Source organism: Onthophagus taurus, chromosome 11, assembly GCF_036711975.1.
Source record: "Onthophagus taurus isolate NC chromosome 11, IU_Otau_3.0, whole genome shotgun sequence".
In the NCBI taxonomy this organism is placed as follows: domain Eukaryota; kingdom Metazoa; phylum Arthropoda; class Insecta; order Coleoptera; family Scarabaeidae; genus Onthophagus; species Onthophagus taurus.
The window spans coordinates 17,532,890-17,557,701 of record NC_091976.1 but is presented as its reverse complement, the minus strand read 5'-3'; the positions used below and the strand labels follow the sequence as shown (position 1 = coordinate 17,557,701).

Genomic DNA, 24,812 nt, shown 5'->3' with positions numbered 1-24,812 from the left:
ACATTGGTGGCAGAATCTAATAATTTTAAATTATGAGCAATGAAAGTTATTTTACCAGCTCGTTCAGCCGTAAGCCGATTTTTTTTCGCAGTGTGAGTAAAGTTGTAGGTGCTGAAGTTTCTTTCTGTTGCTGCACTCGACGCAGGCATACTTAGTGTCTTGACCGAGACTTTACTTAATGTCGACTCAAAACATGTCCCCTTCCACCATACAACGGGTGTAGTTTTTCCACGGATTTTAAAACATATGGTTTTCCAAATAACCTTTCTTTAGATCGCTAAAGGGCCAATTCTGCCATTACTTCTGCAGAACATAAACAGAATATGTTTGTACTTTTCATGAAGTATATTTCTTGCTTTAACCATTGCACTTAGCATTGTCACTACTATAGCAAAGAATTTTTCAGTACTAACTTCTCTCAAAGTTTCATCGATTTTTTCAGCAATATATTCTGCAGTATGTCAACAAATATTTGTTGACAAACTTTTATGATACACAGGGTTTGGCGTAGTAATAATGAAGTCAAGTATGGATTTGTTTCTTTGGTTGCTCCAACCATCACACTGTAAGCTAAGAGCATTCGCTTCTCGAATTTTCATTTTATTATCTGCATCAACTTTTTCATACTCGGAGTCCAGTAATTTATTTGATAATAAATAATGTGTTGACATTTTGAAAGATGGTCTCAAATGTTTGAAAAATGATTGCCAGTGATTATTTCAAATGGAGTACCTGTAGCATAAACAGTTGATCTAGCTTCTCTGGTTCAACTTTTGATGAAACATCAATAAAACCATCGAGTGTAGAACTCGATGAGGGTCTGTTAACTTTTGATTCTGATGTTGATGTATCATCCACAACCACTTCATCGTCATGTAAAACTAAAATTTAAGAAAATAAATTCTCGAACCGTCTGAGTTTTATCAGGATTGACAGAGGAAGCCACCATGCACGATGAAAAAATTACTTCGGAGAATTTTCTAGTGAACAATATTTTTTTCTTTCAGCTCTAGTTATAGACAAGTCTAAATGTCGTTACTAAACGTACTTGCTCCAGACTACGGGATGAATTTGAGTGATCACTTCATGTACGCATCGCATGAACTTGTTCGATAATCGTTGGAACGCATGACAAAAAATCCACGATTAGTCCACGGTTCGGTTGGAATAGTATTTCTCAACTGCGCAGGCATCACAACGTCAACTGATAATATAATCAAAAGTGTCGTTGGAACAAATCTCGCAATAACCATAATGATACGATTATAAGTCTTGAGGGAGAAATACTTACGCAGCCAATATATCTCTGCTAATGCATAATCAGTTCAAAGGTTGCCTTTATAGAAGAATGGACAATGGTATGAAAATAATTGAACTATGTGAGTATAAATAGAAAGAAATTGGTCACTTCTTGATCTCCGGATGGATCCATTTAGCAATCAAAAGTAAAAGTTTGTGAAAGCATAGTTTATCTGTTTTATTTTAGGTCTATAAAAATCAAGCAAAGGTGAATCATATCTGATCTATACAGAACGATGGTCCACGTAAAAATGATGATTAAAAAATCGACTAAAATCCGTGAATAATATAATAACAAACAAGTAATATTGGACTGATTAATCAATACATAGTACATAAGTACTCATTATTGTTCTATATTCAGAGTAATTTTAGACTTCAACTCGTAGTCTAAAATCTGTAATTTATGTGCTGAAATTCTAGAACGTTTTTATACCTGACAAGTTTGTAGCGTAGTTGCATAATTAATTGTAGAGTCTGGACAGTGTAATTTCTGGTTTTTTGTTGATGTCTGGGATCTGACCTATGCACTTTCGAACTTTGTCTTGCAATTTAGAGTATGTTCAATACGATTCTAGACTTTTTATTCAAATCAGAAGTTAGGCCAACGCAATTCTAGACATGTATGCAGCGTAGTTTCATACTTCATTGTAGAGTATTCATCCCTGTCCCTGGCATCTCTCCTCCGACTCTTAGTCCCGTCCATCTCCCTAGCGCCCTGGTCGACTGCTTCCTACCATCTCAATATCGGCCGCCCCCTCGGTCTCACTTCCTGCATTCTTGTACCGATCAGTTGTCCCGGCACTCTCGCTTCTCCCATTCTGATCTGATTCTGAACTGCGCCAGTGGCGGGTGTTTATAAATCTCATACAACTCGCGGTTGTATTTTAATCTCGATATCTACCCTCCTCCCGAACTGGCCCAAATATTCTCCTCAAGATCCTTCTCTCGAAGACATTATCGTTTTGCACCGACTTTTGCGTCAGCGTTTATGCCTCACTCCCATAGCTTACAATCGGTCTAATGATTGTTTTGTATATACGCAGTTTGGTTTCTCGGTCGGTCAAATGCAGAATACGCTCTATTAGCCAGGACTGATATCCTTCTGACTTCTCCTTCCTCTGTACCCAGCCCAGATAATTCTAACCCAAGATATATAAAGTGAGGCACCGCTTCTATGTTGTAATTTCTCGCTGTCTCAATACTGATGTTTCTTCTCGTCTGTAGCAGTAACTTGAGCCTGTAATCTTAAGCCCCACCGCTTCAGCACCATCCTTCAGCATTCTGCCTGTTAGTGTTCGGCTCATTATGTTTATGTCGTTCGCATATGCCGTCAATTGCACTGATTTGTTGATTAGCAAGCCTGTCCCCTCCAACCCCATTTTCCTTATTACATATTCCAGCACCAGATTAAAAAGGGTGGGGGCCAGCCCATCTCCCTGCTTCAAACCCTGCGAGACCTGAAAGTCGTCCGTAAGTTGGCTCTGTATGCGTAGACACTCTCTGGTGTCCGTCAGTGCGATCTGAGCAAGCCGTATCAACCTTGCTTTCTAATAATGGAGTCGTAAGCCTGCCTGAAGTCCACAAATATAGTAAACACGTCGACATCATATTCTCAGGCGTTATTTAGTATCTGCTTAACGGTAAATATTTGCAAAAACCTGCTTGGTGCTCGCCTATGATGTTTTCGGCAAAAAGTTCCAGTTTTTGGTTCAGGATATGTGTGAACAGTTTATACCTCATACATAGCAGCGTAATGCCACGATAGTTTCGACATGCAAGCTTGTCTCCTTTCGTGTACATGGGGCATATTACCGCTTTTCTCCATTCTCCATTATTGGGTCGCGAAGGGTAGAAAAATGGGTCGCATAAACCCATGAGTTCCCACGAGCATCACCCGGAGACTCCAGATTTGACGGTCAATCTATGGGCTCCGGGTTTATAACAAAATTCAATAACTTTGATCAAAACCTCTTTTTTGGTCGTTAACCCATTTTCTCCGGGTCAGTCTCACCTCAATGTTGGCAACCCTAATTATACTTATTAATAGATTTAACTTCTTATGGGTCGCATTAAGATTTTATTGATATTTATGGGTCGCCACCTAAGAAAGTTTGCGGAACGCTGTTGTAGAGTATAGACAGTGTAATTTCTGCTTTCTTGATGAAATCTGACCGGTGCAGATTTTTGCGCATTTTTTTTATTTAATTCCAAGGCAATTTAATTCCAGGCTTTTTCTTTCAATTAGAAGTTAGGGCAATGCTATTCTATACATATTCTCGCAACTTAGAGTTTGACAGGTGTGTTTCCAGTCATATTCTTGTAACTTAATAGTTGTGCCCAAGAGTATGTTGGTATACCTTTTGATAATGCTGTCGTTTTTTGGTGGTTGTAATAAGGCATCGATATGCTACAAATTCTCTTTCTTCTTCTTTAGAAGGTCTTGATATTGTTCAAACTGAACTTGGCTTTTCATGATATTGCATAAGTTTTGAAATCATGAAACCATTGGTGTTGTGCTTCTTGAAAGCTACTTTTCTGATGATTACATTTCACCATGACCAGATATTAGATCACATAAATCTATACATATGTACCAGTTCTTATAATTTCATAAAAATACTTTAAATTTTTCATATGTATTTGACATTAACGTGGTATAGATGTTACATCTTTCTTATTAGTTTTCTAATGGATGTTGTTGCTAACAAGAAGATCGACTTTTTCAGAAAACCAAGAATGTCTAAATGTTCTGCATTTGTTTGGTAATGTTATCTTCATTTTCTTAGATTTTTCTGTCGAGGTATATCATCCTTATTTGTTGAATTATTATATCCTAGTTTTCTAAGGCAATCTACGCAGATTTCAAAACACACGTTGATCATCCTTCTTTGCTCATTCATCAAACTTATTCGCAACTAGAGGTTTTGAAAATTCATATGCAGTTATTTAGTGTTATTGGGAATTCTTTCAACCAAACTTGTTGGTACAGAAAAGAATTGCAGATATTTGCAGTTCAACACAATATTGATACAAAAAGATATTTTCCAGTAGCACTACAGCATCTTACATCACAACCTTTTCCGCCTAGCATTGTCTATAACCTGTTGCTGTCCTTTAGTAGTAGGAATGACGTTTGTTGCAAAGGGATGTTACTAAACTATAACTACAAGCACCGAATTGTGTTTAGAAATAATGAAAAAAATAATTTAAAAGCAATTTTTATATAATTAATATCTCAAATGATTGCCCAAAAAGAATTATTTTTATCTTAAGTATAAAATATTTACCTTGAGAACAATCCGGCCCAGTCCAATGCCGATTACAAATACATTTAGCTGTTTCTAAATCATAAACACCATGATCGGAACAACTAGGTAAGCACTTATGAACTTGTTCGTCGATTCGATTACATCTTTCACCTTGCCACCCAGCCTTACAGTAACATTGGCCTTGAACGCACGTTCCATGATCGGAACAAGTGGGATCTTCGCAATCTACTTCATCACAAACTTCTCCCTTCCATCCGGCTTTACATCGGCACGAACCTCTTACACATTGACCGTGACCCGAACAATCAGCAATGCGACAATCTGTTTCTGGAATATCACATTCAGGCCCTTTCCAACCTTCCTCGCAATGACACAAACCGCCACCGTATTGGCCATGTCCCGAACAAAGAACTGGACAAATACCTATTAAAATTAAAAAAAAAGTGTTATCTTTTTTGAATTAAAATTTTAGGTGTTTATGCACGTTAATTTTAGCCTGTAAATGTTAATGGGGTTATTTTATGAACAGGTCGTGAGAACTCGTCGAGATTATTAAAGGGATGCCCTTAATCTCAAAAAATAATAACCGCGAAGCTCGACGCGGCTTACCACGGGTTTGGTACTAATGATTAATAGACAAGAGAAAGGGCAAAAGGGCCAAAACCCGCGTGGAGAAGAGGCACCTAGTACCGTACGAGAGAGTCCCCTTGTAAAATCCACCGTACCCCCCGTTTAGTCGGGGATAAAAGGGGGGCGCATTAGTGGAACAAAGGGCTGGGTGACCCAGTTTTGCTTCCGAATGCTCACCCCCCTTAATGGACTACCTGAAAATGAACGGTTCGAGTTGAACCGCCAACTCTACACGGTTTAAATAAAACCCTTCACTTTTTTTATTACAATTTTTTGAAGAACTTACTTTTAGAGCAATCAACCCCTTGAAATCCATCGATACAATCACATTTTCCTAAATAACAAGATCCTCTTCCGGAACAATCATTTGGACAAGTCGTACTAACTCCTTCAGCTTCCGAAATTACCAAAGAAACGCTGTGAGGTTGTAATTCGTCGTTATAAACCGATAAAAACCATCTCCCTGTATCTAAATATTGTAACAAGCTCACATTTACCAACATTGGTTCCATATCACTTTCTCGTTTTGAAATAACATGTTCATCAAATTCAAAGCCAAGATCAATGGTCGGTTTTGGTAATTCAAAACCACCGTCATCAAATGAAGAAGAATAATAACCATCATAAAAACGTTCATCATCTTTTGAACCTTTTACATTACTTAAATCGTTTAAATCTTTTACAACTTTCTCTGGTGGAACATAAAACGGACCTTTCGGTTGAGAATCCGCCATAATTCTTCTGGCGGATTCATAGGAACTAACAATCGTATCCAAAACATCTGATTTCTTTGGCATTTTCACCTCCCTACGTTTTCTTAGTCGATGATCAACGCGACCTCCCTTAACGAACTCGACGAAATCGTACTGGGTTACGCTGGGGGCAACGTTTCTTCTTCCGTAAACCGCGAAATTCGCGCCCCACGGAAGCGTAAAGTTGAACCGAATAAAAGCCGGTTGTTTATTACGAAATTCCGAATTCCAAAATTGATAGGGAGGAATCGTCGCGGCATGAACCGTATTTAATTCGCGTAATTCTAATAGAGGTGGCCATTGCGCTTGTTGTTGACTTTGCTGTTGCGGTTGTTGCAGTGATATATGTTGGGTTGTTACACTGGAATGTTCTGCTGTACTTGTTGGAAGTGATTCTGAAATATAGCGCTCTAAAAAAATAATATAGATTTATTTAAATAAACGATATATATTTTTTTTAAGAAAATTATTACCTTCTGTTGGTTGTTGTGTTGAAACAGATCCTTGAGTCATTTGGTCATGTGTAACATCTTTTTCATCACCAACAATAATACAATTTGAAGAATCCATGCTGGGTTTCATAGAGCTGACAGCTAATAATAAAACGCGAATTTTAGTATTAATTAATGTAACATTGTCTGTGTTTGATTATAACCTTCTTTGAAGTTGAGAAAATAAAAAAAGGATGATTTTTGTATATTTAATGTTAAAGCAAAGCTGCGTAAAAGGTATTAAGGGTTTTGTAGAGTTAGTAAAGTTTAATCAAAAGTTTTTTGGTGTATTTGCGGTCGTTTATAAAAGCGACGAATTAAAGTTTAATAAACCGGAATGCTTTCGTAAGTTTTAGAGGTACTATCGTGAGAGTAATTAACTAGATGTAAAAAATATTAAAAAAAAGAATTTTGCGATAAGTTTTAATTTGTGTATTTTTCATTAGAAATCTTTTATAACTCTGGTTTTACTTTGAAAAGTTTAAAATGATTTAGTAAATCTTTTTAAAGCTTTAATAAGGATTTGTACGATTAGAAGAAATAATTATATATTAATTATTATAGATAAAAAGGTACATATTACTTTTCTTAAAGAAAAACTTAAATATCCATGGACATCGGTGGTTTTAATAAGTTTACTTTATCAAAGATTATCATAACCCGTGGTTTTGATTCATCACAATAGCGAATATCTCAGGCAAGGGCAGAGATTACATGAATGAATCCACATCTTTCTGAGAAGAAAGAGCAAAAACTGCATCTACCCCAGATAGAGCTGAAAGAACTATTGGTTTTGAGAATCTCTTAATAAGAAGTGGACGTGAAATGATTAATTATCAAAGAGATTATTGTTTTTACATTTGATAATAATTCAATTAAATTAATTATGGTTTTTCCTGATAATAATCGATAAAGTTTTCAGTAAGACACTCTACCAGTTAGGATTTGTGTTATGGTTACTGACGTGTTCTGATTGCAAAAGAATCAAAGCCCATCGCAACATTTACAACACCTTCAAGGGTTAGTTATCAGCTCTGTGTGTTGCGTTAACAGATAACATAGATGGTTTTTCCTGCAGGCGCAAAATCGAATTAGTCTGTGTTGACGATATTATCGTCTTCAGTCTTCCTACGTTCATCTATTTTGGAGTAATTTTAAATTCCGCTAGGCTGTAGGCTGTAGATACAGAGAAAGTTCTTAAGGACATCAAGCAAGGGTTAAATCGACCTTTGCAACTTCATCAAAAACAGACAGAGCATACATTTATTTTTAAAACTTAATCCAGTAAAAGGGGTATGGTGGGAGTACTTTACCAGGAGGCGGGGGCAACCTTTTTTCATTTGATAGCGTCAAATTAATCAGAAAGGAAGAAAAATACCGCAAAAATAGTATTAATAATGGTAGGTCGATAAATAGTAATCGACCTTTTATAACAAAAGTTCAAATTTGATGTTGAATATGTACTGTCATGGGAGAATACATTTCTGGACTATCTGTCTCGGCAACCATCATAGGATAGGTACCAACAAATTATTGCTTGGTTGAACCAAATTCGACAAAAAATTTACTGTGGAAGTAAGAACACTCTTGTGATGTAAATACGTTGTTTGTAAATAAGTACTATAACTATTTTTGGCTACATCCGTACGACATTACCACGTATGTATGTATACCCGCTGCGATAGCTGGTCTGTTTTATCTCCATTCAGAAAACAAGTCTGGAGCCCAAAGACGAACATAAAAGGGAAGCGAAACCACCATGAAGGCTAAAAAAGTTTATCCTTCGCTTATAACTCAGATGTCATACTCCTGATACTGTAATTTACAAACAATTTTTCTAAAATACCTGCAGAACTGCACCTTTGACTCTTGGAACCCTGTTTCTGAAGCCTCTCATCGAAGACCCAGAAAAATTTGTGACAGGTCTGAAGTGTCACTTTATCAAAATAGAATGACGCGAAATCAAGACGATGAAAAATGTTGTGTTATGATATCGTGATATAGTAGTACTCTGAGAAGCAGCAGCATTAAGAGAAATATTCCGTAAAATACAATAAGCGGTAAGTCGTCTTCCTGAAACGAGGCGCCGTAGAAAACATTATGTTTTATATATACCCAATGTTGGTTACGAACAAAATGCATCTTAGAGAACTATCGGAGTATGCTTGTAGACTAGTATTGAAACGAGAAGCAATTACATTGGAGAATCTGTTGCGGACATACTAGGAACTAGGGATATGATTGCGCGGTTACCGTCTTTCCACCAGAAACAAAGAGGTAGCCGCAGCTAGCCAATTGCATGTTCTCCGGGCATGACATTATAAACATCAGACTATAATGTTTCTGGATATAGTAATCCATAATTTTATTTCTTTTGCTGTTACTGATCAATTCCTTACAGAAGTACGCGAAATAAAGCTAGTGGCCTTAATACCGATGATACTGAGTTTGAAGATTTAACATTGTAGCAGCACTAAACGATACTAAAACGATCTCCAGTGTCTCTATCATGCCGAGTAGGTCAATAATCCGATGTTACGCTTTTAGAGGACCTTGCCAAGGTCCTTAGTGATCAAAGTCACCTTGGATGTACATGGACGTAAAGAGTACAATACTGGCGGTACTCTTTTCTAATCTGTAAGTAATTAGTTAATTAAATTAATAATTATCTGTATTCTTTTTACGATTAATATATTTATATAATTATCCGGATTTCTACAAACTTTTCACTCACTTTAAAATTTTTATGAGAGAATTTATGAGAATTATCAAAGATTTCTAGTTTTCAAATACATACTTAAATATATAAAAGTATTATTAAATTATCATACACCCTTTTTGAAAAAAAAATAAGAATTTATGCAGAACCCAGAATTTATGCTTCACAGTCGACCAAATCTTTTATAATAGAAGATAATAGAAGACCGCGAGATGCTGAACAGAACATTACAAATAGTGACCAGAACTTTGAGGCTGTAGCAGAATTTCAGTACCTAAGAACATCAGTCAGGGTAGATACGCATCTTATGTGGGAATAAGTGCTATTTCGGCCTGTCTCCAATTTATAACAGCCTTATAATTCGCATTTTGGTATATGGTTCCGAAGCGTGGACCTTAACAAAAATAGATGAGTCTATGCTAGCCACATTCGAAAGAAAGGTACTGCGTGGAATATACGGGGGATCTATAAACATGGAATATGGAGAAGTAGGTACAACTTTGAACTATATAAATTCTATGGATTAGATGGAAATCGGGATGTAATGACAACTATAGAGGTATTTACAGCAAAAAAGATATTTATGGCAAAATCTATAGTTACTAGAGGTAGGGGAAGACCTAAACTACTGAGGAGAAATGATGTGACGGAAGACGCTAAGAAGATGGGTATACGAACTGGACAACACCAGCAAGAGACAAGGAATGGACATAGAAGCTTGAGAAATTCAAGGATCTGCAATAGGGCTGAATACTAATGATGATGACGATAACAACATTAAAGAATTTCTAAGGACTTTTAAGAACATTAAAGAAATCTTACCGACCTTTATTAGGTAATTTCTAGAGGATTTAATGGATTTTGGAGGATTTCTAGAGAGCTTATAAACCCTTTATTGTCAAATCAGGGTTCTCTAAGAATCCTTAAGTATTTGTGTTACATATTCAAATGAATTTCACGGGTTTCCAGAAAATTATAAATTCCAGAATTATTCCAGAATTCTTATTAATTAGAAATACAAAAGAATTTCCAGAAATTTTCCTAGAACATTTCCAGAAACAATTTCAAACATTTTCAGAGAACTTATTGTTAAGAATGTGTGGGAATTTTCAAAGTTACCAAATTGAATGCAATTTCTAGCTTATTATCAAGGATTTTAGATTTCCAAAAGACTAAAATCAAGTATTTTTAGACGATGTTGAAGGATTTCCAGATAACATAGAACTGTGTCATATAGCTATTTAAGGATTTCTAAGAATGACTTTCCAGAGAATTCATAATAATTTCTAATGAAATTAAGGGATTACTAACACTATTGAAATATTCTAAGAATATCTGAAAATGCATAAGAATTTCAATGTAATATGCTCGATTTTATTTAGATTCTACCTAGAACGATATTGTAATCATTTTCAAGGGTTATAGAATTTATAACAGTTTCTATGAATGTCAAGGGATTTCTAAGAATATCCAAGAATTTTCTAAAGTTACCTTGTTTCCACGAATTCTTAGATGATTAGTTAGATATTTCTTTGATTAATTTTTATTATGATTATTTTCCAAGGTTTTTAAGAAATCTAGGAATATTGTCAAGATGATCAAGATATTACTTCAAAAATATATGCTATCTTAAAGTTATTTCAGGGATCCTAGGAATATTTAGGGATTTGCACTTACTGTTAAGTACTTCTATATGATTTTCAGACGATTTTCAAGAATTTTTAGAGAATTTGTAAGGTTTCTCAAGGATATCCAGGAACTGTTATATTTAAAATTATATCTATGAATTACTACTAGAAGAGTATCTTCTAATTTCAAAATCGATTCTCTTTGAGAGATCTTAAGATTCCCTTAAGATGCATAGGGATTTTCAAAAAAGTTTTTGGATTTCCAGATATTTCTCAAAGATTTCCAAGAAGTTTCAAGAATTTCCAAAGATATTATAAGGATATTTTGGTATTTTTCAGAGTTTCCAGATATTTTACAAGATATCCAGATGGTTTTTATAGATTTCCGAGAATTCACAATAATTCTATCCAACTTTGTATCCACTCTTTCACCTTTCGGAACAATTAGGGTTACGAGATATTCAATATCTTCTGGAGCCATGCGGATTAAGTTTCTGTTGGTGTCTCAATAGGTTTACAGTAATGTCCCTCATAAGCTGGCTCCCATATTGATATCGCCTGCGTAATAATTCATTGGTCCAAGAGTAAATGCAGAAGCAGAAATGCGCAACATATCGCGTTGTATAAATGGTGAGATGGCAGTGAGATTAAACATTCTCGTGAATTGTTGCTCAAGTATTATTTGATATTACACAAAGAAAATAAAAAAGATTCCTTAAATAAGTTGTTAAATCTAGAAAATCTCTATAAAGCTTTAAAAACGATTTACACGATTTATACTTTAGATTTATAACCGAATTTTTATTACTTCAAAATTATTCATAAACTATAAAAGTGTATAAAACTTGTACAAAATCTTTCTCGTTGAAATTGTATTTCAAATATCCACTGAAAGAATTTTAACAGTATTCAAAACTTACAATCGATTCAGGTTTTCAAGTAACGTATAAAATGTGAATGTAAATCATTCAAAAAATTTTTTTATTTCCCATTTCCCTTTTGATATCCCGATTTTAAAACGGCTTTTACTTTTCTCTTTGTCAAATAAATTAAAAGCACAATGGGGTTAGGCCATAGGAAATCGCGGATTTATAAAAGTTGAGGCTCTCCCCCCAAAAACACGACATCACAGAGAAAGGGGATCCCGCTTTATTGTGGCAGACACAACGCCTCGTTTCTAATAAGGAAGAATGGGTCGCCGCCGCGGCGAACAAATAGAGGGCGAGCCAAAGGACAAAAAGCATAGAAAAAAAAACGAGGGGTACGAATAGAAAAAGTTTCTATAGGATCTGAAGTAATTAAATTTCATTAATTGGAAAACGAGAGTAAAAAGAAAACATTAAAAAGCTACCTTACCTGCGAAATAAGCTAACATTGCAGTTAGTGCCACGCTCAACAGTATCAATGCTATACTGAAACATTTCCAAGAGCACCTGTGTTGGCATCTCTTGTCAATATGAAACCTGGACGGTGAATATGGCGAATAATGTGGAGCGTGTGATGATTGGGCGGGTCTCAAGGGAAAAACTGGCATCACCAAAGGTGTTTGTTGAGGAGGTGGTTGTCCTGGACCTTGAAGTGGTCCACCTCCTGCTGGAATTTGTTGTGATAACTGACTTTGTTGCATACCTTGAGTCAATCTAAAACAAAGATATAAATATAATTAACTCATAATATTCCATGTTTATATGAACATGACGCTAATTGGAACTAACACTAGACTTTCTAGTTTTAGAGTTAGTGTTAGTTCTAGTTTTAGTTATAGTTTAGTTATATAAAAGGATATACGGTGTGGATAGCTGTTCAATAGGTATTACTGTATACATATTTATTTTTAAAGTTAATTTAATTACTTAAGTCAAAGAAATTTGAAATAATTAAAAAAGATAATAAAATATGTATGTATATTGCGAGGATAAAATCGGATAAAATAGGAAGGAGGTATGAGAAGAGGAAGGGTTGTGTGATTTATGTTTTATGCTTGAGAGATAAATCAAGCGCATTTTAAATTAGCATAACTTTTCACCCTTTCGCTTCCCGATGGTTGGTGAAATAAATCTGCTCCGTTTTAACTTTTATGTAAACTGATGGATTTATTCGATGTTATAAACAACTCCTTCACTTTAATAAATGACCATGACCTATTCTTATCAATCTCAAGACTTTAATCATACAAGTTATTTATAAAGATAAAATTTCTGTTGATACGTAAAGTGCCACAAACAGCATTAACTTTATTACCTCAACAAGTTATTCCAGCTGTTGAACTGACATGTTTATTAATTGAGCGTCTTCACAAAAAAAGAAGACAAAGAAGACATATCCTTTCAACTCGTGATGTCGAGGACCTTTTTAAACTTCAATGTGTTTTATCAGCTGGCCTTTAGTGTATCTTTGGTGAAGCGAGATTTTAAGTAACAAAAAAAAAATTTAATAGCTCATTTCACTCATATCTTCATTAGAAAGGCGGTGCATGTGAACGCTTTTAACACGGATTTACGAGATTCTTGTGCTTTTATCGTCGCCGATGGGGGTCTGGCTATGTTTATTAATTATGTGTTGGCTCGTAAAATTGGATTAAGTACGGCTAAAATAGTGTTTTTTTAAAGGAAATATATGAGATTTGTTTAAGAGATTTTAATGATTCTATTTTCTAATGGATTTAAATAGATTAAAAAAATGTTGGGGTTGTTTGTAATAAAAATAGATATTAAGTGGAGTGGATTATTTAATGAGAGACTCTTTATTATATTTTAAAATTACTCTTTACTGGCGAATGTGTGGCCAACAAAATCTTGTTAAAGTAGAAAATCTAATTCTACTCCAGGAAAATTATCCTCCTCCAATAAATTGGATACAATCCACAACATACTTTCAAAAATCTTAATTTATCTGTAATGCTAGGGATTTGTCAATACAAGGAGGGGGAGTCCTAAGATACACTGCCACATCTGCCGAAAAAGAAACGTAAACATTTTATATATGGAGACAAAGCAATATACTTCTACGTTTTATTAATCAATTTTCGGCTCAAATAAAATGTTTATGTCGAATAAAGTAGAAAGAATATGGCATCTTATAAAGCAGGCAGCTAAAATTGATATTACTATTTTATTTAAATCAATGCGAAGCAACTTCGAGCTTCTCACCAAACTCGATATATCGAAATGGCATAAATATGGATTTTGCCATCCTGCCAAAAAACATCTTGTTATATGATCCTACTTAACGCCCGTTTTATTCACATCAATTCTACTTGGATTGATGAATAAATTATTTTTCTTAAGTTGTATTTAAAATTACAAGTATATCTTACACTAAACAATGCTCAAAAATTTTAAATGAGGTGAAGATCAAAATGATAATTTGTTGAATGGCAGTCATGACCAACATTTGATGATAATTTGAACTAATAATTAATTACTGTGTAGTCAACACATTACGTCGACAACGTTTTATTTGGAACTCTATTTGATTTAAAGAAAACATTGAGTGTTGTGAAGACATTTGTACGAGAATATCAAGCGTTAAATAAGATAGACGCAAAATATCGCTTATCTCTAGTGGCCTTAAACTGACATGTTATAAGAAACAACATTTTCTGTAATCAACTCCTAATACGCTTGCGAAGAATAAATTATGAAAGGATGGTGGTTTGACGGAAATTTGGCGATTGTTGCTCATTTACAATGTTATTGACCTTTGACGTCCTGAATGCGGGAAAGTCTATATCAAAAGTCTACCAAACTAATACCTGAAGTGCACATTACTATAATGATTGATAACACTTTGTCCACTCAGTATTACCATAAATATTAAGGCAGCTAACTAAAAATTTCATATATAAATTGTAGTCTCCTTGCTTATTGCTTACTTGCTCAATATTATGATTGACAATTTCTTGATTGTATTAAATTGAATAAATTGACTAAAAAATACGTTTAGCACAGGTTACTTATAACTTCTATTTATAATATACCAGGTTTGTCCGGAAAATAAGTACCGTTTTGATCTATTGTATTGGATGAGATTGTCACAAAACGATTAAATTATCGGAAATTGTGTACCCGTTGGGTTCCAAAAATGCTCACGGATGTTCGCAAAACGAAGCGACTTGGAAGTTCGTTGACATTTCTTGCTCGATACAATGATGAAGGAGATGAATTCTTAAACAAAATTGTGACCGGTGATGAAACTTCGGTTTGTCATGTCATTTTCTGAAGAGAATTGCAGATAATAACCACCGAAGTTGCTAATGTAAATATTCTTTATCTTACTAAAATTGTTTTGGAGTTCTTAGAAATGTATGTAATATGTGAATATAATGTTATGTATGATAAATGGAAAACATATGGTATATGTTTAAGTGTCATATTGAAAAATTAAATGAAACATGTTGAAGGCCATATTAACAAGTTAAAATATAATGGTAAGTTTCGTTGACATTTCAAAACATTTCAAGAATTGAGGACTCAAATTGTCAATTGCATCTCATATGTTCTCAATATATTACATATTTTCAGTTAGCACACATTGTTTTGTATGCTGTTGTATAAAGGAATTGTTTTGTTGTATAAAGGAAACCGGTCATATAGAAGTAGAAGATTTTTTGAATTTTTTATGCTTAGCAGGAATTATTTTGTGGAAAATTGTCTCACCACCATCCTGAAGTATTGAAATAATTTTACGATTTAACTAATTCGCCTGTTTATTAATTCAACACATGTCAAAAATCTAGATAAAAGAAAATTATCTTATGTTGGGACCGTAAGAATAATAAACGTGAAACTTTTTGCATTTCTTTCATCAAAAAATCTAAACTAATACGGATATAGTGCACAAGAAACATTAAGTAAGTGTTTCAGTATCAATAAAAACAAGAAAATGTCCAACCTATATACCAATATTTCGGAAGAGTCACTTCATAACTTAGTAATATTAATAACAATGGTAACAGCGAGGTTTTGAGGCACCTATACTGTACGTCATGAGCAATTCCGAAGATCACTTACAAAATCGCCCCGTTTGGATGTAGAAAATATGCACCAGATAATCAAGTTCAAATGTACCAAGGAATTTCCTATTTATTCAGAATAGCAAGGAGAGTATTAAAGTTGTCTGGAGTGGGAACCATTCTCAACAATAAATACTTCTAACTTGGAAGCTATATGTATACTGCTAATCATTATAGCATCGGCTCCTAGGCCTATACAGTTTAATTCTTCATTATAATCACTATTTCAATTTACTGCCATCACTTCCTAACTAGACTGGACAAACCAGATCACTAGAGAAGTTCCTCACTATAGTATTACAGCCCTTTTTGAGATATTGCCCATCATCCTCTGTACCGTCCAGCGAAGTTAAGACTAAACCTACTTGACCACTTATCACGTTCATGATGCAAGAATATTACTATTGAGCATCCCCGGATTACCTGATTCGTTGTGAAAAGAATATATTTAAACATTTCGGTTGCGTTTGTTAGAGGCAGACGACAATAAAGTTATTGAGGTCATACCAGTGTGGATGGCTATGATGTGGAGGATAAACTTGCTAGAGCTGGTGGCGAATTAGAGCTTGTCAGACCAGAACCTGCAATTTGTGTATTGTTTGTGATGGCCAAAAAATGAATAAGGTGGACTGAACAAATTTTTAATCAGTCAATTGTGAATCAAACTTTCTAGGATGAGATGCACCAAGAGATTTATTTACGTTTTCAGTGTTATTGTTGGTTAAAGACTGTCCTGCAATTTATCATATTACTTAGGGTGCATTTTGAACACCATGAGGATTTGAATGATGTTTCACTTAGATTTAGATATTTGTTAAGGTCCAAGCACAGTGAAATATATTATATTATTTATCGAGGTACAACAGATTTACCATATCTCCAACCCAATCCGAGGTTTTGATGAGAGTAGCTTACTACTATACACAAATAGTAGCTATGCTTCTTGAATATATTTTAAAGACCCAGTATAGGCTGCTAAAATAACTGGCATTAATGGCATTAACAACTCATCCGTCGAAGCTCCTGGTCTTCTGTTAATTTGGTTTGGATTCTATTATGCTTACAGTAAGTACGGTGGTACCACCATCATGGTATGGAGTTGCATATTGACGTAGGGGTTCAAATATTTGTGGTATAGATGGGACGCATGAATACTGTTCACTATACCTAGATGCGGGAGCAATTATTTATGAAGCTAATCGGGAGCTTGAGCAAGGTATCAGGTTTTCGTGCACCAGCAACGATGCGTCAGGTTACCGTCTATGTTATTAACATATGCGCATTTAAAAAAGATGCTGATCTAAATTCTATTGTAGATAAAAACAATGCGTGTGTTAAATTAATACAATTTCCGAATATTAAGCTGTTGAGGTGCTATGCATTAAATGAAGAAATATTAAGAAGATAAGTCATTCCGGTCCTAAGGTTTTTATAAATTGTGAAATTTTGTCTTGTTGTCAAATTAGAGAATTGGACAGCAGATTGGAAAGAAGAGGTTCAACATCTGTTGTGAAACTGTTATGATATGATATTATGACAATAATGTTTTTGTAACTGTATTTGTGAGAATAGTTTTGATTGGTGTTGCTTGAGGCCATTTAGTAAAACGATATATTACTGTGAGATTGCCAGTGTCCCTTATGTTATTATTATTAATATTATTATTATTACATTAGTTTTTAACATCATTTTAAAGTTGGTACATTTTAGTGCTGCTATTGTACAGGGTGTCCGGAAATGACGTGTACAACGGAAGACCACAAGTACCTTGATCAAAAGTATGATGATTTAACTCAACTTATCTATATATAAAATTGCTTAGTTTAGTCGCTAGAGGGCTTTAAAAATTCATGATGAAAGAAAATCATAAGATAAAACGCAAAACGAAAATTACCAATACCGCTGTCAAGTTTAAGTAACAAACTGTGTTTGTTTTTAAAATTAATTATACCTAGCCAACTATTAAAAAAAATGTTATTAGCTATCTTACATCACACATTCATGCTTGTGGGGATTTAGAAAATATATTTTTGTAGCTAAACCGTTCACCCAACTGAAATTTTGTAAGATAGAAAATAATTTCTAAATTAAAGTATCTATTCAGAAAAGAAAAGTGGCAGTGTTTGTACAGGGGGTTAAAAAGGTATGGATGCATAAATTATTGTGAGAAAGTTTTTAAACACCTTATAATTTTCAAAATTAGAGTTTATTCTACAAATAGCTGTAGTCTACTGATACAAACGCATGGCCAAAAAATGAGTAAAGTCAATCGAGGACTATTTGACTTACTTAAAAAAATTTAAAAAAATATGTTATTTTCCCTATTTTTCCTTCTAGAGGCTAAACTAAGCAATTTTGTATATAGATAAGTTGAGTTAAATCATCATATTTTTGTCACGGTACTTGTGGTCTTGCGTTGTACACGTCATTTCCGGACACCCTTGTATATCTTAAAGGTATGTTCAGTTATTATATTAACCTTTGAGTGGGCGCGCTCTCATAAAATTTATGACAATTTTCGTTTTTATATTTCCTTATATTATGCATTTGAAAGGATTTAACGCTAAAGTATTTATGTAACTTTGTATTTTGAACATGATGAAAAAAAAAATGTAAAAGGAAATGTATTGACGTTGTCTTTACGGCAAAAAAAGTTATAAAATACAAAAAATTTACACATTGATTGCTGATTTATAAGGCCGTATTTATATTATGGGATATAAATGTATTATAAACAGGATTTGAGTCATACATGAAGGTTTCGGATCGTTTGCACATTTTTGAAAAATACAGGTCCGTAACGACAATTTTGGCAGAATCGAAACTTTTTTCATCTTTTCAATATTTCAATCTTTTCGGTTTTTCGTGAGTTTATGGAAATATTCAATATATTCACAGGCTTAAGACGGCTAAACCTGAACGTTTCTAGTTCTGGGTCTAATATTAGTTCTAATGAGAGTGATAGGTAGCGTTAGTTAACATAAGATATCACTATGTTGCATATTCTAATTGAACTAAAACTAGAACTAACACTAGACCTAGAAGTAGAAACAATCGGGTACAAAGTACACTAGCCTTATCACTAGAACTAACACAAGACCTGGAACTAGAATCATTTGGGTTTAGCCGTCTTGAGAGACGTTCGGCTAAATCCAAATGTTTCTAGTTCTAGGTCTAGTGTTAGTTCTAGTTTTACACTAGCACTATCAGTAAAACTAACACAATACCTAGAACTAAGACTTAAGAGACGCACATTTTTCCAAACAAAACTTTTCCTCTGCAAAACTATCCAATGCCTGTACTATTAAGCTATGTTGCATTCTATGTGGGACAGTGCAAGTGCACAGTAGTTTCGTAACTATGGTTACTGCATTCCGGAGATTTCCGGTATGTAGTTTGTAAATGTTGTTAGATTTCAAAAATTAATCGATTTCATTGATTTCATTTTATGTTTTTAACAATTGTTTGATATAAATTAAATAGTTTTACTCTAGCAAAATGTGTTTTATTAAAAATAACGTAATTCTTATTAATACGGAACGTAAAATTTATGACACGCTCCCGCTCATGTTATAAAATCGGGCGCGACCGTTTGAAGGTTAAAAGAAATGTAGCTTGTGGTTTAAAATTTCATGACATCCCGGGGAATTATTTAAAATATATGTGAATTTAAACAAATTCTCATAAAATAAAAAGACTTGTCCAATCATACCCAATCGGTTATAAAAATCCGTTGAATTTAATTAAGTTTTAATGTTAATGATTCTGTTTTCTAATATAGAACCAGGTTAAAAAAAATCTAGTTGGGGTTGTCAGCAATAAAAATAGTTATTAAGCTCAGTGGGTCGGTGGTTTCAACCCCCTTTTAAAAGCGGTCGTATTTTTATTGACTTTAGGACCGAGTCCGACCCAGGCTCGATAAACACAATTACGCGAGAAACGTATTAGAGAAATGAGGAGATATGTGCGAGATACGCATCTGGCCTCGTATTTAGAGGGCGTTATTACGATAGCATCTCTCTCCCCGAGAAACTACGATAAAATTCAGAATTTATTACAGCAATAAGATTTTCTAAGCGAGGTAGGTATACAACTTTTAAAACGGAATATCAAACGTTCTATGTTTTATTCACGTCATAATTTTTGAAAACATCTTTGTACTGGAGGTATCTTTATTGTGTAATAAAAGAACAGCAACTTAATTTGTTCTAAGTTAATCTCTTTTGGGATCAACAAAACTCGGTCTTATAAGCAGAAAAAAGGGGCAGGAGTTCGTCACACATTTGGGGACAATAAGTAATTTACTGAGGACGAGGCCACGTTTCTAATATATCCCCCTTCGATGTAGCTGCATCCCTTGTCGGTTGCGCGTTGTTCCCGAAGGCATAAACGTGAAGAGGGAGCGACGACTCCCAGATTGAGCCTCGAAGCATATTTTCGAACCGTGCCCGACAAAGTAATACGTCACCAAATCGAATCGGGATTGCATCGGATTTATATTGGATTTTTTGAGCCTTATTTGATCCCGTCATGTTGCGTCTGCTTCGAACTCGTAATCCCATCCCTCCCAACGTCACCGAAAAAATACAGGAAAAAAAATTGTTACTGCATGATACATTTTTAGTATAGATTTTTTTCATTATCTTACAATTTACAACCCCTAAGCTTTAATTATGTATTATTTTGTCATATAAATCACCACTTAGCTGTTACCATAATCAGATCGAACTCATTTCACGACAAAAACGCACACCCTCGCAATTTATGGAAGACTGGGAATTTTTAACCCCATATATTTTTTTTTGTTCTGACTTCTGCTCAGCTGTAAATCTTTCCGGTTTAAGTTTTTCATTACCCGGTAGAGACGAGATCGTTTGATACTGTAGAATTAATGGGCCGTAGAGAGACTTTGTTAGAGAAGGACTTTGCACAGCCCTCACGTTGTAATTGAATTAAGAAAATGCATGTTCCTGGTGTGCAGCTAAGTGTTCCTGGACTGGGTTAAAACAGAAGTGTTAACATTAGGAGAGTGTTAGATTGGATGGTTTAGCGAGAATTATCTTCATGTTTCGATTTTCTTAGAAGAAATTGAGTCTGTGTGAATGTACCTTTATTTTAAAAGACGTAATTGAAAAAGAAGTTCCAACTTAACTATTTGAACTTTGAATTTGGTTAACTAGAATTCGTTTAAAAGTAAAAGATTTATTGTTAAAAATATCTAACCGACAAAGAGGTCACTGAAAGGAACCCTAAAGAACATTACGGACCGTGTCGAGTGATAGAGATAAATCGGTTGTAATCTTGTACAGTTGGCTAAACACAAGCCGTTCATCAAACTAATCACCCAGACCTCTACCGAAAGAAAACGATGAGAAACATAAAAATAAAGGAAAAAAAAATAGAGAGAAAAAAGCGGGGCGATTAAAAAAGCTTATCTGAACAGTTCACTAAAAATCCGTTCGACATTATTATTCACTACGGAACTTAGTTTTCGAGGCTCGCAAAGTTTTTAATGGTCCTAGTATGCAAAATACCATCAATTTCCAATAAACTACCGCTAAAATAATCGACCGAACGCTTTCGAAATTTATTTTGCGGCCGCACAAAGAAAATTATGGACGCGCCGAAAGCACGCTCCGTTAATAAACAACAAATTCGCGCGGTACATTTAATTAAAATTATTCGCAAATTAATGTTCTCCCAGAAACGAAATAACACCCCAAAAACAACGAATTCCAAAACTCATTTTGCTTTTATCCACATTCGATGTTATTTTCATTGAATTAAATCGAACGGGAAAAACAATATCCTAATAGAGTCATTAACGTTTTTTTTTGTTTTACGATCAACACTCGCCCACTCTGTTTAATTAAGAAAACCTAACCGTAAAAATGAACCCTCCTCACTAATAATATATGGCACATAACGTCGCTTGCGGAGTTAATCGCGACCAGTTATTGTTATGGCGACGTCGTAATGCGTCGTTTCCTTTCGAGACGGTCCTAGGTTTCTTTATGGGCCATTGAATAACTACATCCTGATATTATTTAATTCCGAATCATCATACGTCGTTTAAGTTTACTAATCGAAATACAATGGTCGAGATGTGATTTTACGGACCATTTAGTTCCTTTCTTAACTACACCCTTAATGTAATTGTTTCAAATTATCGTCATAACTCTTTATGAACGGATACGTTTTGTTAATACGATTATTTTCAAAGAGCAATTACATCTTGGATTATTTGCCAAATTGGTCGAAACAGTTACAGTTCCGGTTTTCGAGGGGATTGACTTTGTATTCAACCCTAAGCTATATTCCAAAAATACACACCCTAACATCCCTTTAGGATAACTTTATTACTGGCACGTTATCGAAATCCAATACAAATATTATATAGCGAGACGTAATAAAGGTAGTAGCAATTGAGACCATCAAGCATAAAACGCAGTTAAGCTTTTTTTGAAATATATTTGGGATTTTGATTAAATCTTTCAGAGGGATTATATTGAGTGTGCTAGAAAGTACTGAAAACTAGTCCAATAATTAAGAAAATTATTTTCTAAATGTAATAGAAAAATATAACAGAAGAATAAGAAAATGTTGTTGTAACACCGAAATGATATCCTAATTCTGCTGAAACATGAGTTTCTACATAATTTTTTTTTTGTTAGATGTACAAAATCGGAAAGTTTTCCTATACTAATCGAATTCACGGTTCACTCAAACCAAGGAATTAAATCAGAATCGGCAGAAAGTACAATCAGTGATACACAATATCAATCAGTGTCGACTCGACGAATCAGTGCAATAACTCTTAAAAGCACATGGAGTATCACAGATTACATTTCTTTCTGTTTCCATCGCGGAATTTCTTTTAGGGATGATTTTTATCTCAAAATTAATCTAACAATAAGATTTTACTATTGATTTGTTATCTTATGTTTTTATTTCAAATGACACTCTTCAGTTATTTGAATTAAATTCAGTTATTTTGCCTTTAGTCCAGAATGGATGGAACTTCTTCTTTCATTGGCCAGTAAAATAACCATTCATTATCTGTTATTTGGGTAACCATGATCTCCTTTGTATTCTGCATTTATTTCGATTTTTGCGTTTGCCTTTAGACACTTTTCTAGTTTTTGAGAATGCGTATTTTTTTATACCTTTAATTTTTTGTTATGTGCGGCAATATTTTTAAAGAAACGTAATCTAAACTTTTTCTTAAAACTTGATTTTTCAGTTTTGACTTAAACATCCTCTAAGGAGCCAATCATTATTTCTTAAAGTTTTTTTTCGTGAGTTACCGCTTCAACAAGCCTGTGTGCTAGTACGTTGTCTAGGTGCTTCATGACTATTTCGAATAGTTCCCTACATACAACATCGAAGCCAGTTGTGTTTGCGTCGTTACCAACATATTATTACTATTGAAGAGAAACCATCTTCCGATTCAGATCAATTAGACAATACCTAAAAGATATACTCTAAATTTTTCAACGTACACATTACTGCTAGTGCTTCCAACTCAAATGCGTAGTAGTTGGCTTCGTACATAGTTGTTTTTCTACTTCTTCTCTTCTTCTTCTTCTTATCGAGACTTGAGATTCGCGAAGCCTTAAGACTTGTTATCGGTATTTTTGTGTGTTTTGCCATCTCTTGTACATTTTTTCAGGTACAATTGATGCATTGTTGATACATGTTCATTCCATTCTCGTCGTTTTTCACTGATTTCAGTGTTTCTCTTACGATCCATTAGACTATATCCGGATATTGTCCGCAGCGTTTAATTTCGAGTACCTTTGTCTCTGCTGTGTCGGCTCTTGCTTCCTCCGCATACGTAAGGACGGGCTTTATGCATGTCTTGCATGATAGATGATTATTCCTCTATATCGGATTGCAAAGTGTACCTGAGTTTTCCTACTAAAGTTAGAAAGTACGAAATTGGATGTAGTAGTCTAAGTTGCTGGGTTTGGTATAATATTTCAACGAATTATAATGAACTGATGATTCTAACTTGTTACGTATTATTACATAAGCTTGAAATAGTCGGCACTCTATTTCAAACAGTATCTAGTCATGTATAAGAAATATTTAGCTATATATTTAAATATTCAATCACACAGTCAATTTCAAAACTGATGTTGGGAAAATTGGAGCGCATTACGCGAATATCTTAGATAGATTAAATATATAAAGCGAGATAGATAGAAGACGTTTGGGAGTGGTAGAAAGGAAGAACGAATTCCAGTTTTTGGGTAGTAAAATTAACCTTGAAACTTCGTACAATGGTATTTCAAAACAGTTGTACAATGTGACGCACATACATGTATGCAAAGTAATTTTAAAATATTGTTTTTTTTAAATCATCATATCAAGATTAGAGATAAAATTTTTTTAACATTCGACACCGATTAATTTTTGTATTTTTTTTGTGTGGTTTGAGATTTTTATGGTCTTTTTTTGTGGTTTTTTTGTAGATAATATTACGAGTGACTATTTGTAGACTGAAGATGGGAGGTGTTCCCGAAACGTCTCAGATTGATTAATTTATAACAATTACGAAAGAAAAGTGGTCTTTTTTTAAAAAAAACCTTTCATATAACAACACCTCTAGTTCAATTTATCGTTTAAAATATTTAGCTTTTTGCAAGCGGTATTTAGCCTTATATAAGAAGTATCTAGTCTTTTTCAAACAGTATTTGGTATTTTGAGACGAGAATCTGCTTTTTTGCGAACACTATTTGGTGCTCTATAAGGAGTCGTTTATAATGAGAATATAGCTTTCTGAACACAGTATCTAGCGTTTTAAAGGCAGTGTCCAGTCTTCAGCAAGTAGTTTGTAGTTTTTTATAAGTAATATGTTTTGAGTTTTTTATCATTCAGCAAATAGTGTGCAGCTTTGTTTATCTAGTGTTATATAAGCAGTATATAGCCTTTTATAGTCTTTTGCAAACAGATTTTTGTAAGCACGATTTAACTTATGGGCAAGCAATTTAGTATTCTGTAA

General features: G+C 34.2%; 1 protein-coding gene across 4 annotated transcripts in view; it reads right to left on the bottom strand.

Moving 5' to 3' along the window:
• Positions 1-24,812, bottom strand: part of LOC111424234 (tenascin accessory) — a 595,836-nt gene that overhangs the window by 49,041 nt on the left and 521,983 nt on the right. For all 4 annotated transcript variants that reach the window (XM_071200222.1, XM_071200223.1, XM_071200224.1 and 1 more), the window contains 4 exons: positions 12,148-12,431; positions 6,427-6,546; positions 5,488-6,363; positions 4,590-4,994 (listed from right to left, as the gene is read on the bottom strand). In XM_071200222.1, the coding sequence (XP_071056323.1) occupies positions 4,590-4,994; positions 5,488-6,363; positions 6,427-6,546; positions 12,148-12,431 (1,685 nt within the window). The remainder of the gene's footprint in view (positions 1-4,589; positions 4,995-5,487; positions 6,364-6,426; positions 6,547-12,147; positions 12,432-24,812) is intronic.